Source organism: Natrix helvetica (assembly GCF_964273705.1).
Source record: "Natrix helvetica genome assembly, chromosome: 4".
NCBI classification, from domain to species: Eukaryota; Metazoa; Chordata; class Lepidosauria; order Squamata; family Natricidae; genus Natrix; species Natrix helvetica.
Window position 1 is genome coordinate 4,795,889 of NC_138550.1, and position 16,359 is coordinate 4,812,247.

The window sequence follows — 16,359 nt, forward strand, 5'->3', positions numbered from 1 at the left end:
CTCATTTTAAAATTTAATTTCACAGATTATCTTTATTTGAAAAGGATTTCCCCCAACACCCGAAGCGAACAGCAAACAGAAAATTCATGGCTCTGTAGGCATGATTGTATTGTGAGGATATCTAAAATAACCTTCTCCTTATTAAAGAGAGTTTTTTTCTCCCGGGTAAATCCCAGCTCAGAAGCTAGTAGGGTCAAGTGGAGATAGAAGTTTGAAATCTAGAGCCATAAACAAGATTGGGAAATAAATAATAGCTGTTGTAACTTGCCAGCTGCAGCCAGTGTAGCTGGCAGCAGAATCAGACAGTGAGGAAATTGGGCAGGAACCTGGGCCAGTCCTGGAGTCTGGGGAAGGCTCGGATGAGGGCTCTGCATCGGAGGCAGAGAGGGAACTAGACAGCACTGAGGCAGAAGAACAGGTGGAGCCTATTCACAGGCTCGACATGGGAGTAAATCCAAGTCAGCAAACAGCACTCCCTTCTAGCATTGATGATGTTACCTAGTTGGGTAATGAATGTCAGGGGAAAAATTTCACCCTGAACTAGTGAGGCTTAGACCGCGGCTTTTCCAAACAGGCATATCTTCAAGAAACAAAAGTGAAGTCCAATAACAAGTTCTAATTAAAAACAAGCTTTAATACAAAAATAACAAAATAAGGAAATAAAACAAATCTATCTAATTGTTACATTTTGGCAAGAAACAGTTTATCTACCAGCTTCCTGGCAGACGGACAAAGATCAAAAGAAAAGAAGCCTCTGGAATGTGTGATGAGCATGCGCACTAAATCATTCCTGATAAGGGCTTATGACCTGCGCAGTAATTCATCAGTAATTCATCAGTAATTATTCAGTAATTATTCAGTTCAGTTCAACTAGCAAACATTTAACGCAGTGACAATGAAACATCTGAAAGAAAACAAGGACGCTCAGAGAGTACCAAGGGACCCACAGTCTTCCTCCTCCTCCTCCTCCTCCTCCTCCTCCTCCTCCTCCTCCTCCTCCTCCTCCTCCTCCTCGAACCTCACTCCCTTCTGGCACTGATCCTGGTTAATTAAAGGTCTCCAAGAAAACAAGCAAGCTCAGAGACCCCACAGATTTTAACCTGCATTTTGACAGAAAGAACTGGGAAAAACAAGGCAAAGTTAATCATGCTTTTGGTATGTCTCAAGCGCACTCCTTCTCACAAAACTGCTTACGCTTTAAAAGCGAAAGTCAAACAGCACAAGATTCTTGAAATAACTTTCTGACCGAGTCTCGGGGAAACTCTGGGACAAAGCTACGAAAGACGACAATCTGATTTTTTATGGTATTTGGGGGGAGACGGGACGGGGTGTAGTAGTGGTTAAATAAACTCAGCGACCGTAAAGCAGCCACCACAGTTGTGCAAGGACACACCGTGTTCCTTTAACACCAATTTTACATAGCCGCCACTTGGGACCGCAATGGGCAGGCTCCATCATAGTCGTAAGTCGAGGACTAGCTATAAATATTGGGCACAGTGAATTTTCCAGGTGGAAATCCCCATAGATAATGAGGAAAGATTGCATACCACTGAAAAGGGAGAATTTAAAAGCCCCAAACACTTTTTGTCCAGCAAATCAACCCATTCACCTGATTTTCTGAAGAAAAGAACAAAATTAACACTAGACAAACAATCAAGAATGGGACAATATCCCAATCAAGGACCTGTCAATGCAGAAAAACAAGCTAACAGTAAACAACGGCCTAATCAAGGAAGATCCGAGATCACTCCCACCAAGACTGACAGGACAAGCCACTTGTGTAAAAACAGAAAGCAAAACCATACTTCCTTCTAGCACTGATGATGTTACCTAGTTAAGTAATGGAAGGTCTGCAAGAATACAACAAAGCCAGAGGGAGCATGAAGGATGCCATGTCTATCCTTGAAGCAAAAGAGCTGTTGTTTTTTAAAATCCTCCTCCTCCTCCATCCACTCTCAAATCCACTCCTTTCTAGCACTGATGATGTTATCTAGTTAGGTAATGAAAGGTCTGTTGTCAACTCACAAAGCATCCCTGGCCTGCTCTCGAGTTGCCATAGGCAAGAGGGGGGAAAACTAACAGAGCAGCACGGCAGCCACAAAGAGAAGCACATTCCAGACATATCTTTCTCAAGGCTGTCTCCCAGGTTACCCGCAGCAGCTGGAGGGGCGTGATCTCTACAGCTCGGCAAAAGTACTCAATGGAGAATGTGATTTATGAAACACCCTGGGGGGGGGGGAAGGAGTGGGGAAACAGGGTCATAATTGGGCCGTAAATTACGTGGGGTCAGAGCTGGCTTCACCTGGGTACATGCAGACATGTGGCTCCTAATAAATAACTGGATTTCTTTTGAAGCTTGGCTCGAGGCTCATGATTTAATTAGGGCACCCGTGGAAACCCTGACATCTGTAAGAATACAACCAAAGTCAGAGAGAGCATGAAGGACCCCACGTCTATCCTTGAAGCAAAAATGCTGTTATTTTTTTTAATCCTCCTCCTCCTCCTCCTCCATCCACTCTCAAACCCACTCCTTTCTAGCACTGATGATGTTACCTAGTTAGGTAATGAAACGTCTACAAGAAAATGACCCAGCTGGGAGAGTACCAAAGATCCCACCATTCAACCTTGAACTACAAACATTCTCTTCTATTGGTTCTCCATAGATAAGGCCTCTGCTCCTTAGAAGATACACCCTCATTTTCACATTTATGGAGCTTCCATGTCACGCCTATCATATCACCTCTGGTCCTTCTTTTCATTAAACTAGACACACCCAGTTCCTATATGGGACACAGTGGCTCAGTGGCTAAGATGCTGAGCTTATCGATCAGAAAAGTTGGCAGTTCAGCAGCTCGAATCCCCAGCTCTGCGTAACGGAGTGAGCTCCCGTGACTTGTCCCAGCTTCTGCCAACCTAGCAGTTCGAAAGCATGTAAAAAATGCAAGTAGAAAAATAGGAACCACCTTCGGTGGGAAGAGAACAGCATTCCGTGCGCCTTCGGCGTTGAGTCATGCCGGCCACATGACCACGGAGACGTCTTTGGACAGCGCTGGCTCTTCGGCTTTGAAACAGAGATGAGCACCGCCCCCTAGAGTCGGGAACGGGTAGCACAGATGTGCGAGGAGAACCTTTGCCTTTTTGCCACCTATACTGTACCTGGGCATTTTGTTTTTCTTGCCCATATGTAGAACCTTACTTTTTTCACCATTGAATTTCATTTCTCCCTCTCTCCCCCCTGCTTCATTCTTTGCCCTTCCGATCTTTTCCCTTCTTTGCCCTGCTCAGCTCAACCCTCCACCCAGCCATCCCCTCAACCCCTCCCAGGGCCCTCTGACAATTTACGAAAGTACGAAGCTGTAAGAAGGAGCCTGCGCCAGGAAAGGAAAGCGGAGGGTGCGCTGAACACAATGGAAAGGAAGTACTTGGGCTCGCCTGCAGTATGTAATGCTTTCCGGGCTGCGGATCTGGGAGGCTTTCGGCAAACAGTTGGGCAGAAACGCGAAGGCTACAGCAGACAGCCATTCTTGGCTGCCCGCAATGGAGGCTTCGGTAGGAAGCTTTGCAAGCTGATTTACAGATTGGCAAGAGTTGGAAAGGAACCTTGAAGATCTTCTAGTCCAACCTCCGGCTCAAGCAGGAGACCCTACACCAGAGAGGGCGAACCTTTTTGGGTGCCAAAAATGCGAGGGTGCACATGCGTGTTGGCATCCCACATGTGCATGCATGCACAAACTCCGTCATGCTCCCCGTCCCCACACGCGCCACATTGCTCGCCTCCAAGTTGAGCTTGGTATTTCCTCCAGAGGAGAACGTTTTCGCCCTGCCCAGGCTCCCGGAAAGCCTCCAGGGCTGAGGGTGAAAAAGGGGGGCCCAACGGGCCAACTGGAAGTTTGGAAACAAACTTCCGATAGGTGTCTTGGGCCAGTTTTTTGCCCTCCCCAGGCTCCGGAGGCTTTCCTGAAGCATGGGGAGGGCGAAAACGGCCTCCCCCAGCCCTCTGGAAGGCCGAAAATCAGCTGGCCGGCACGCACATGCACGTTGGAGCTGATGGCTCATGTGCTGGCAGATATGGCTCGGCGTGCCACCTGTGGCATGTGTGCCATAGGTTCGCCATCACAGCCCTATGCCATGCTGTACAAATAGCTATCTAGTTTCTTCTTTAAAAGACAAAGACAGATTCCTTGTGCGTCCAATCACTCTTGACCAATAAAGAATTCTATTCTATTCTATTCCATTCCATTCCACTCTCTATTCTATTCTATTCTATTCTATTCTATTCTATTCTATTCTATTCTATTCTATTCTACTCTACTCTACTCTACTCTACTTTACTCTACTCTTTTCTATTCTATTCTATTCTATTCTATTCTATTCTATTCTATTCTGTTCCATTCCATTCCATTCTCTATTCTATTCTATTCTATTCTACTCTACTTTACTCTTTTCTATTCTATCCTATTCTATTTTATTCTGTTCCATTCCGTTCTCTATTCTATTCTATTCTATTCTATTCTATTCTACTTTACTCTTCTCTATTCAATTCTTTCCATTCCATTGCATTCCATTCTCTATTCTATTCTATTCTATTTTCTACTCTACTCTACTCTGTTTATTCTATTCTATTCTGATTTCTTATTCTATTCTATTCTATTCTATTCTATTCTATTCTACTCTACTCTACTCTTTTCTTTTCTATTCTATTCTGTTCCATTCCATTCCATTCTCTATTCTATTCTATTCTACTCTACTTTACTCTTTTCTATTCTATCCTATTCTATTTTATTCTGTTCCATTCCGTTCTCTATTCTATTCTATTCTATTCTATTCTATTCTATTCTATTCTATTCTACTTTACTCTTCTCTATTCAATTCTTTCCATTCCATTCCATTCCATTCTCTATTCTATTCTATTCTATTCTATTTTCTACTCTACTCTACTCTGTTTATTCTATTCTATTCTGATTTCTTATTCTATTCTATTCTATATTCTATTCTACTCTATTCTACTTTACTCTTCTCTGTTTATTCTATTCTATTCTGATTTCTTATTCTATTCTACTCTATTCTATTCTGTTCTGTTCTGTTCTGCTCTGTTCTATTCTATTCTATTCTATTCTATTCTATTCTGATTTCTTATTCTATTCTACTCTATTCTATTCTGTTCTGCTCTGCTCTGTTCTATTCTATTCTATTCTGATTTCTTAGTCTACTCTACTCTACTCTACTCTACTCTACTCTACTCTACTCTACTCTACTCTACTCTACTCTACTCTTCTCTGTTCTATTCTATAATGTCCCGTGTTGGGAGTAGCCACAACTTTTGGAGGCAAGTCGTTCCACTGATTAACGGTTCATTGTCCGAAAATTCCTCCATATTACCAAGTTGAATCTCCCAGGCTTCCCTAGTGAGCATGCTTTAACACGGATGGTTCCTAGAATCACAGGACTGGAAGGGACCTTGGAGGTCATCTAGTCCAATCCCCTGCTCAAGCAGGGAACCCTACCACTCTGGACAAATAACTGTCTAAATTTCTTCTTAAAAATATCCAGTGATGGAGCCTCCACAATTTCTGGAGGCAAGTTGTTCCACTGATTAATTGTTCTCACTGTCAGGAAATTTCTCCTTAGTTCTAGGTTGCTTCCCTCGATTAGTTTCCATCTATCAATTCTTGTCCTGCCTTCAGGTGCTTTAGAGACTAGGTTGATCCCCCTCTTCTTTGGGGCAGCCCCTAAAGTATTGGAAGACTGTCATCCTGTCACCCCTAGCCCTTCTCTTCGTTAGACTAGACATTCCCAATTCTGCAACGATAGCTGATTAATCATCCCAGCTGCTGTTTATACTTATTTGTTTTGTGGATGTTTTTATTGTTTCAATGTCTTTTAAATTGTTTAAAATGTTTGATAATTTTGGAACGCTAAACCATCCAGAGTTGTTTGGTTGAGTTGGCGGCTGTAGGATTTGAATAAATAAACAGATAAATAATTTCGGCCGTCTCCCGGGGCAGCACTGCTGGATTTTGGAAGCAAAATAACTAAATTCCAGCAATGAAATAAAAACCAACCAATGAACACAGAGTAAGAGCAAACGGACCACGTTTCCAAGAGCCATCAGGATCAGAATTAAAATAGGACTGGAAGGGACCTTGGAGGTCGTCTAGTCCAACCCCCTGCTGATGCAGGAGGACCTATACTATTTCAGACAAGTGACTGTCCAGTCTCTTCTTAAAATGCTTCAGTGAGGAAGTACCCACAACTTCTGGAGGCAAGCTGTTTAATTGTCCTCACTGTTAGGAAGTTTCTCCTTAGTTCTAGGTTGACTCTCTCCTTGATTAGTTTCCATCCATTGTTTCTTTTCCTGCCTTTAGATGCTTTGGAGAATAGGTTGACCCCCCTCCTCTTTGTGGCAGCCTCTCAAATACTGGGAGACTGCTATCATGTCCCCCACATCCAGTCCTTATCTTCTCTAGCCTGGCTATACCCAAATCCTGCAACTATTAGAATAGAATAGAATAGAATAGAATAGAATAGAATAGAATAGAATAGAATAGAATAGAATAGATTATAATAGAATAGAATAACAGAGTTGGAAGGGACCTTGGAAGTCTTCTGCCTAGGCAGGAAACCCTATATACCATTTCAGACAAATGGTTATCCAACATCCTTTTAAAGACTTCCAGTGTTGGGGCATTCACAACTTCTGGAGGCAAGTTCTTCCATTGAATAATTGTTCTAACTGTCAGGAAATTTCTCCTCAGTTGTAGGTTGCTTCTCTCCTTGATTAGTTTCCACCCATTGCTTCTTGTTCTACCCTCAGGTGCCTTGGAGAATAGTTTGACTCCCTCTTTGTGGCAACCCCTGAGATATTGGAACACTGCTATCATGTCTCCCCTAGTCCTTCTTTCTCTTAAGCTAGACATACCCAGTTCCTGCAACCGTTCTTCATATGTTTTAGTCTCCAGTCCCCTAATCATCTTTGTTGCTCTTCTCTGCACTCTTTCTAGAGTCTCCACATCTTTTTTACATCATGGCGACCAAAACTGAATGCAATATTCCAAGTGTGGCCTTTCCAAGGCATTATAAAGTGGCATTAACCCTTCACATGATCTTGATTCTATCCCTCTGTTGATGCAGCCTAGAACTGTGTTGGCCTTTTTGGCAGCTGCTGCCCACGGCTGGCTCATATTTAAATGGTTGTCCACTAAGACTACAAGATCCCTCTCACAGTTACTACTATTGAGCGAGGTGCCACCTATACTGTACCTGTGCATTTCGTTTTTCTTCATATGTTTTTGTCTCCAGGCCTTTGATCCTCTTAGTTGCTCTTCTCTGCACTTTTCCCAAAGTCTCAACATCTTTTTTGTAATGTGGTGACCAAATAGAATGCAGTATTCCAGGTGTGGCCTTACTAAAGGCTTTCTAAAGTGATGCTAAGAGTTCACATAATTTTGTTTCTACGCCTCGGTTTATACAACCCAGGATTGTGTTCGCTTTTGGCCATCTCACCCCATTTCCTGCCTCTGCCCCCTCCCCCCTCAAAATAAAAATAAAAAGTCCGTATTGTGCGATGAAACCTCAGTAGCAAATTATTTTTTAGATCCTGCGGTTTTGGATGTTTGAGTGAGTTTGCAAATGTAAGGATTGGCGCTGTTTGCTCTCCAAAGGATTTACAGTCTCGTTCCCACCTTTAAAACCCTCCAACATCTGGATTAAACATTTCATTCAGGGGACATCGGATCGTTCCTGGGGAAATCTGCTACCGCCCACAGTGCATAGGAAACGGCCTCTCTCTCTTGCACAGCATCAAAAACCTTCAAACACGACACATTCCCAGCTCAGAGGAAACGCCTCCAATTTTTAATTATGATGTACAGAATTAATTATGATGTACTACAAAGTTAGGAAGGGACCTTGGAGGTCTTCTACTCCAGTGGTCACCAACTTTTCGGACCGCAGGGACCACTAAATTCATAATTTTAAATCCCGCAGACCGCTAATACGATCTGCCTAATGACCGGCTGGGTGGGCGTGGCTAGGTGGTCATGTGACTGGGTGGCCGTGGCCAACTTGATGTCACTCACGTCGAGGGGCGCCTCACCAGCCTCTACTTGCCCCTCCCCTCCCCGCCCCTTCTCACCTGCCCGCCTGGGCTCCTTAGGGCCCCAAGAGGAAGCAGTTGTTGGAGCTAAGCAGCCCCCAGGAGAAAGAGTTGGCAAAACAGCTGAGTTCAAATTGGATCTGGCCGAGAAGGAGGCTCAGCAGAAGCACCTCACTGAGGACTACGAGCATAGACTTTCCAAGCAGAGGGACGACCTGGGGGAGTGCAAGGCCAGGTACCGGCGCATGGAGGCTCAGCGGGCTGAGATGGTCAGCCAGTTCCAGGCCATGATGCAGTCCCACTGGAACGAGGCCCTCCGTCTCTTCCCCACCAGCGGCTCTTCCCTCCAGCCTTCGCCCAAAGCCCCCCACCAGGAGGCCGAAGCAGACCCCAAGTCAGAATTTCTGCCCCCCTCTGACCCACACAAAAAGACCCTGAAGGAGGAGACTCTGCAGCAACACAAATGTTTATTGCACGTATCCGGCCCAGGGGCCATAATTTGAGGACCCCTGATTTAGTGCAATATAAAAAATGCAAATAATTTTTCTGTGGACCACCAAAATTTTCTCCCGGACCACCAGTTAGTGACCGCTGTTCTAGTCCAACCCCCTGCACTAGCAGGAGACTCTCCACCATTCCAGACAAATGGCAGTCCAGTCTCTTCTTAGAAACCTCCAAGGATGAAGAACCCACAACTTCTGAAGGCAACTTCTGTTCCATTGATTAATCATTCAGGATCCGAAAATTCCTCCATATTCCTCCAGGTTGAAACTCCCTCTGACTTCAACTCCCAAAGTTCCCCAGCCAGCATGCTTTAAGATGGGTGGATCCTAGAGTCATAGGGTTGGAAGGGACCTCAGAGGTCATGTAGTCCGTCCCACTGCTCAAGCAAGAAACCCTATACCATTCTAGACAATACAATACAATACAATAGCAGAGTCGGAAGGGACCTTGGAGGTCTTCTAGTCCAACCCCCTGCCTAGGCAGGAAACCCTATACCGTTTCAGACAAATGGCTATCCAACATCTTCTTAAAGGCTTCCAGTGTTGCAGCATTCACAACATCTGGAGGCAAGCTGTTCCACTGATTCATTGTTCTAACTGTCAGGAAATTTCTGCTCAGTTCTAAGTTGCTTCTCTCCTTGATTAGTTTCCACCCATTGCTTCTTGTTCTGCCCTCAGGTGCCTTGGAGAATAGTTTGACTCCCTCTTCTTTGTGGCAGCCCTTGAGATATTGGAAGACTGCTATCATGTCTCCCCTAGTCCTTCTTTCTCTTAAGCTAAACATCCCCAGTTCCTGCAACCGTTCTTCATATGTTTTAGTCTCCAGTCCCCTAATCATCTTTGTTGCTCTTCTCTGCACTCTTTCTAGAGTCTCCACATCTTTTCTACATCGTAGAAAATGTAGAAGTGATGGAGCACCCACATCTTCTGGAGGCAACGTTGTTCCACTGATTCATTGTTCTAACTGTCAGGGAATTTTTCCTTAGTTCTAGGTTGCTTGTCTTTTTAATGGTGTTCTACCTGTTATTTCTTGTCCTGCCTTCAGCTGCCAAAAAAGCCAATGCAATCCCACACTGCATTAACAGAGGGATAGAAGAATCAAGATGAAGTCAAGTGAAAATACCACTTTATAAGGCCTTGGTAAGGCCACCCTTGGAATACTGCATCCAGTTTTGGTCGCCACGATGTAAAAAAAGATGTTGAAACTAGAAAGAGCGTAGAGAAGAGCAACAAAGACGATTAGGGGACTGGAGGCTAAAACATAAAGAATGGTTGCAGGAATTGGGAATGTCTAGTTTAAGGAAAAGGAGGACTAGAGACGATATGATAGCACCTTCCAATATTTGAGGGGTTGCCACAAAGACGAGGGGGTCAACTTATTTTCCAAAGCACCAGGAGGCAAAACAAGAAACAATGGATAGAAACTAAGCAAGGAGAGAAGCAACCTAGAACTAAGGAGAAATTTCCTGACAGTGAGAACAATTAATCAGTGGAACAATTTGCCTCCAGAAGTTGTGAATGCCCCAACACTGGAAGTCTTTAAGAAGATGTTGGACAACCATTTGTCTGAAATGGTCTACGGTCTACTGCTTGAGCAGGGGGTCAGGCTAGAAGACCTCCAAGGTCCCTTCGAGCTCTTATTTTGATTAACTCATTCATGAATGTCTTGCCTCCAGAAGTTGTTCTTAAAAATCTCCAGTGTTGGAGCATTTACAACATCTGGAGGCAAGTCCTTCCACTGATTCATTCTTCTGATGGGTGTGTCTAGCCCAGTGGTCGGCAAGCCGCGGCTCTCGAGCCAAATGCGGCTCTTTGCACATTTTAATGCGGCTCTTCAGTGTGCCGGGCGCCCGCTCCCCTCCCTCCTCTCGGGCTTCGGAGGGAAGCTTCTGCAAAAGCCGAGTGACAAGTCTCCCAGGCTGTAATTTGCCGAGCTGTACGCGCGCGCCTGTTTTCCACGGCGTGGAGCAGCGGCGAGATTCTGCGCGGCGAGCGATGATTCCGGGGGCCATCAGTGGGGGGGCAGGGTCTCCCCTCGCGTTCCTCATCTTCCCGGATGGCCCCTGGAATCATCGCTCGCCACGCAGAATCTCGCCGCTGCTCCCAGGCTGTAATTTTCCAAGCTGTGCGCACGCGCCTGTTTTCCACGGCGTGGAGCAGCGGCGAGATTCTGCGTGGCGAGCGATGATTCCAGGGGCCATCCGGGAAGATGAGGAACGCGAGGGGAGACCCTGCCCCCCCACTGATGGCCCCCAGAATCATCGCTCGCCGCGCAGAATCTCGCCGCTGCTCTACGCCGTGGAAAACAGGCGCGCGCGTACAGCTCTGTCAGTCTCTCTCTGATTCCCTCTCTCACTCCCTCTCTCTGTTCCTCTCTCTGTCTGTCTGTCTCACTCTCACACACACACACACACTGTGGTCACCTTGTTGAGTGTTCCAATCACATTTGAAACACTCAACAACTGGCCTGCATTTATGGTATTTTGCAGGATCTATGCTGCAAAATACCATAAATGCAGGCCAGTTGTTGAGTGTTTCAAATGTGATTGGAACACTCAACAAGGTGACCACAGTGTGTATGTTTGTGTGTGTGAATGAGACAGACAGACAGAGAGAGGAACAGAGAGAGGGAGGGAATCAGAGAGAGACTGACAGACACACACACACACACACAGAGAGAGACAGAGAGGGGGAGGGAGGGAGAGAAAGATAGACAGACAGAGAGAGAGACACACACAGAGTGATTAAGTGAATGAGTGAGAGACAGACACATCCACATACACAGAGTGACAGAGAGAGAGGAAGGGAGGGGAGAGAGACAGACAGACACACACACACACACACAGAGTGAGTGAGAGACAGACAGACAGACAGACACACACACACACAGAGTGACAGATGGGGGAGAGAGGAGAGAGAGACAGAGATACAGAGAGACAGACAGACAGATAGACACCCAGAGAAAATGACAGAGGGAGACAGAGAGGGAGGGAGGGAGGGAGAGAGAGACAAAGAGCCAGAGAGAGAGAGAGAAAGAAAGAAAAAGTGGGAGAGAGAGATGAAATTAAAAACAACAACATACAAACCTGACTTACTCAAACTATCCAAGGAAATGCAAGGCCAATGTTCACATTAGTGGTTGTGACTTTGTCAGTCATTGTCAGGATGTAATTTTCTCTACATTGTAAGGCAAATTTTACGGAATTTAACGTTATCGATAAATAATATCTTTCTAAAGTTTTTGTTTTATTAGTTGTGTTATTTGTATCCTCCCGACCTATGTGGATACTTGCATGCAGAATATTCTCAATAAAAACTTATTGAAACTAAAATCAGTGTACCATCCTATGTATTTTCGGTTTTAAAAATGCGGCTCTCAAAATAAATTTCAATCGTGGTTTTGGCGAGATTTGGCTCAGTTGAAAAAAAAGGTTGCCCACCACTGGTCTAGCCAGCTGGGGAATTCTGGGAGTTGAAGTCCACAAGTCTTAAAGTTCCCAAGTTTGGACACCCCTGGTCTAGTTGAATGAAAAGAAGGATTAGGGATGACATGATGGAAGCCTTCTCATATTTGACGGGCTGCCACAAAGAAGAAGGGGGCAGGGTCAAGCTATTCTCCAAAGCAAGACAAAAATCAACGGGTGGAAACTAACCGAGGAGAGAAGCAACCTAGAACTTAAGCAGAAATTTCCTGACAGTGAGAACAATTAACCAGTGGAACAGCTTGCCTCCAGAAGTTGTGGATGCTTCAACAACTGGAGGATTTTAAGAAGAGATTGGGTAACCATGGTGTAGGATTCCCTGCTTGAGCAGGGGGTCGGACTAGAAGACCTCCAAGGTCCCTTCCCACTCTTCCTTGTTCTGTTGATGTCCAACCTTCCTACTTCCTCATTCCTTGTTCTGTTGATGTCCAACCTTCCTACTTCCTCATTTGTCGCCGTCCTCCTGGGCCCAAAATACTCAATGTGAAATGTGGAACTCACCCAGATGATCTTCCGACTGGTTGAACCCGCAGATCTGACAGATGTGGCGCACCCATTTGTTCATTTCTTCTTCCGTTTCCGCCACCAGGTAGAAGGTCCTCTCGCTGGTTTTGATGTCGAAGACGAAACTGTCCTGCAGTTCCTTCTTGTTGAAGGTCAGCCCGGCGTCCACCTGCTCGCAAAAGTTGAGGTTGATCACGCGCAGCGGCTTCTTGGAGTGATTGTTTTTGTAGTACTCCAAGACATCGGGATCACCGCTCATCCGGCCACTGCGAAGGATAAACCATCGTTTTTTCCAGGCCTGGAAAACACAGAAAAAGAGATTTTCACTCTGGGAAAGAGAAACAGCTGCCTCGGTTTGATCCCAATTGAGCTGGGGTTACGAATATTCCTCGAGTTATGACTGCAATTGAGCCCCGCAATTGGGTTGGATTGGATTGGATTGGATTGGATTTATATGCCGCCCTTCTCCCAAAGGACTCAGGGCGGCGTACAACATTAAAAAACACATATCACAAAAGGTAAAAGGAAATTAGGTAAGTATCCAAAAAACAAAGTTATAGATTGTCTTAGACTTAAGGCCATTCATTTAGGGACCGTCCGAAGTTACGGCGGCACTGGAAAAAAAGTGACGTATGGCTGCTTTTCACACTTACGACCGCTGCAGTATCCCCATGGTCATGTGATCAAAATTCAGACGGACTTGGCAACGGACTCATACTTACGACGGCTGCAATGTCCCGGGGTCGCACGATTTTTTGGGACCTTCTGCCAAGCAAAGTCAATGGGGAAGCCAGATTCACTTAACGACTGTGTGACTAACTTAACAACGGCAACGATTCACTTAACAGCCGTGGCAAGAAAGGCCGTAAAACGGGGGTAAACCTCACTTAAGAAATTTCTCAGCCAACCAATTTGAGGCTCAATTGTGGTCATAAGTCAAGTTTCCCCCAGAAATAGGAAGCAAATGGCGGTTTCGGGAAAAAAAGTGTCAATCTCATTCCTATGACTCCAGGATATTGCAACCCTCCTAAAATTACAACCGCTCTTTTAGTGGCCATTCAAAGTTACGACGGCACTGGGAAAAAAAAGGAACCGTTGACCGTTTTTCACACTTACGACCGATGCAGCATCCCCCAAGGTCACGTGATCAAAATTCAGCCGCTTTGACAAGCGAATCGTATTTACGACGGTCGCGATGTCTCGGGGGTGGCGTGATCCCCTTTTGTGACATTCCGACAAGCAAAGTCAGCAGGCCCGATTCACTTAACAACCGTGTGACTAAATGTATCAACGGCAGTGATAAATTCACTGAGGGACGGTGGCACGAAAGGCCGTAAAATGGGGGGGGGGGTAAACCTCCCTTAAGAAATGTCTCCCTTAGCAACCGAAATTTGGGGAGCTGACTTGTGGTTGTAAGTCGAGGAATGCCTGTAATGTACTTCTCTGAGGGCTAATTCCAGGGGTGGGCTGCTGGGGGTTTGCAGGGGTTCAGGCGATCCTCTCTCGAGGATTCTGCCTGGTTTGGCGGACCACCAAATGCCATCCCTGGCTGGCTCCGCCCACTCCACCTTGCCCCTCCCAGGAATTTCCACGCGGCCCCATGCCAGGTAAGTGCAGGGCCTGTGTGGAAACTCTAGTAGGGCGAAAAATGGACCTATCAGAGCAGGGGTGGGTTACGGCTTCTTTTACTGCCGATTCGTTCAGGGACGCGCTTTGGGTGCATGTGTGCTTTGCGCAAAATGCATATGTGCAAAAGTAAAAAATGTCCTTCTGCACATGCGCGGAAACAAAAAACAAGATGGCTGTGCCATAGGCGCGGCCGATAAGACTGGTTTGGGTGCGTCCCCGGACGACTACTCACCCAAACCAGTCCGAACCGGTAGGAGCTCACCTCCGTACCGGAAGTTCCAGAAGTCCGGAAACGAGCCTTGTTTCCGGCCTTCGGAGGGCCTCCAGAGCCCAGGGGAAGCAGTTTTCGCCCTCATGGAGGCTCATGGAAAGCCCCTGGAGTCTGGGGAGGGCAACCCCCCCCCCCCCCATTGTGCAGGAGGCCGACTAGGCCACGCCCACCATAGCCACACCCACCCAGCAACCCGGCAGCGAATCTGTTGCTGGAACTTTAGAACAGTGTTTCTCAACCTTAGCTGCTTTCCGTTTTGTGGACTTCAACTCCCAGAATTCCCCAACCACAATGCTGACTGGGGAATTCTGGGAATTGAAGTCCACAAAATGTAAGCATGCTAAGGTTGAGAAACACTGCTTTAGAAGCCCATCCCTGGCTAATTCTGAAATTCAACGTATCCTTTGGGTATCATTGCAACTCCAGGAAACGCAGGTGACAAATCGACCCAGTTTTGAGTCATTTGCACGACAGCGGAGGAAAAGATGAAACCGTCTCATCCACGGGCAATTTCGGGGACAAATAAATCACAGCAGGAGAGATAGATCCGGAGGGCTTGTTTTGAAGCCTGTTGGCTGAAATGTGTCGAGAGATGCATGCTAATTCATTTGTGTGTCCTAATAAAGCGGGGATTGTCAAAACACATTATGGGTTTATACGGGAGCTGTGCGCGCCTGGGAATGATTCAGAAGAGCTGCGTTTGACTTGCTGCTAATTAACACAGCCCCATCTCTCCCCCCCAAGATTTCCACATGTATTTAAACAAAGAGGCGGGCTGCTTTAATGAGTCGACTCATTGAAAACATCTCTTCAAGCAGCTCCATTTGTTTTCAGACCTCCACATCAGCTTAAAAAAAGAGATGGTGCTGCTTTAATGAGTCAGCTCATGAAAACAACACTTCAAGTAGCCCCATCTTTTTTCAGACTTCCACATGAATTTAAACAAAATGATGGGCTGCTTTAATGACTCAGCTCATGAAAGCACCTCATCAATCAGCCCCATCTTTTTTCAGATTTATGCCCAAACTTAAACAAAGAGATGGGTCTGCTTTAATAAGCCAGCTCATGAAAACAACTCTTCAAGCAGCCTCATCTTTCTTCAGACTTACACCCAAGCTGCTTTGGACTTACGGCTAATTAATGCAGCCCCATCTCTTTTTTTCAGATTCCCATCTGAATTTAAAGACAGAGATGCAGCTGCTTTAATGAGTCACCTCATGAAAACAACTCTTCAAACAGCTCCATTTTATTTTCAGATATCTATATCAGCTTAAACAAAGAGGTCAGGCTGCTTTAATGAGTCAGATCATGAAAACAACTTTTCAAGTAACCCCATCTTATTTTCAGACTCCCACATCAGCTCAAAAAGAGAGAGATGGGGCTGCTTTAATGAGTCAGCTCTTTTGCAAAGAAAGCTATAAAAGAAGAAGAAGTGGTCGCTTTCAGAAGCAGCTGGAGGTGCTACGCTCACATAAGAAGCACTTCTTCTGAATTCTTCAGTTCTAGTTTATGCTAGTTGGAGTTAGGGAATCATCCTTCCCCATCCCTTAGATTTCTGCAAGATAGCAAGCTCCTATTAATCACGGCATTTTGGCTTTTAGGTAGAGCAAAAACAAAGTAAGAGACCAGCCGTTCTAAAACCCAGAGCCCGGTTTACTAACAATGTTGTTTGTGTCAGAAGAAGAAAGAACAAGTCCTCCTCCTTCGGCCCGACCGCAAAAATCCTCTTGGAGAGATCTTGAACTTGTTGGAAATAACCTTGAATGGGCAACGAAATGCAGAGCTGTGATTTATAAGTGTTGTCAGTACATGCTGATCCTAGATGACAAAGAGTTGAGTTCGTAGGTTTGCCAAAGCTCAGCCTGGGGAAAACAT

At 45.6% G+C, this 16,359-nt stretch overlaps 1 protein-coding gene across 4 annotated transcripts in view; it reads right to left on the reverse strand.

Moving 5' to 3' along the window:
* The window catches only part of GAB2 (GRB2 associated binding protein 2), a 133,755-nt gene that overhangs the window by 41,628 nt on the left and 75,768 nt on the right, over positions 1-16,359 (reverse strand). For all 4 annotated transcript variants that reach the window (XM_081949965.1, XM_081949964.1, XM_081949967.1 and 1 more), the window contains exon 2: positions 12,582-12,882. In XM_081949965.1, coding sequence (XP_081806091.1) covers positions 12,582-12,882 — 301 coding nt within the window. The remainder of the gene's footprint in view (positions 1-12,581; positions 12,883-16,359) is intronic.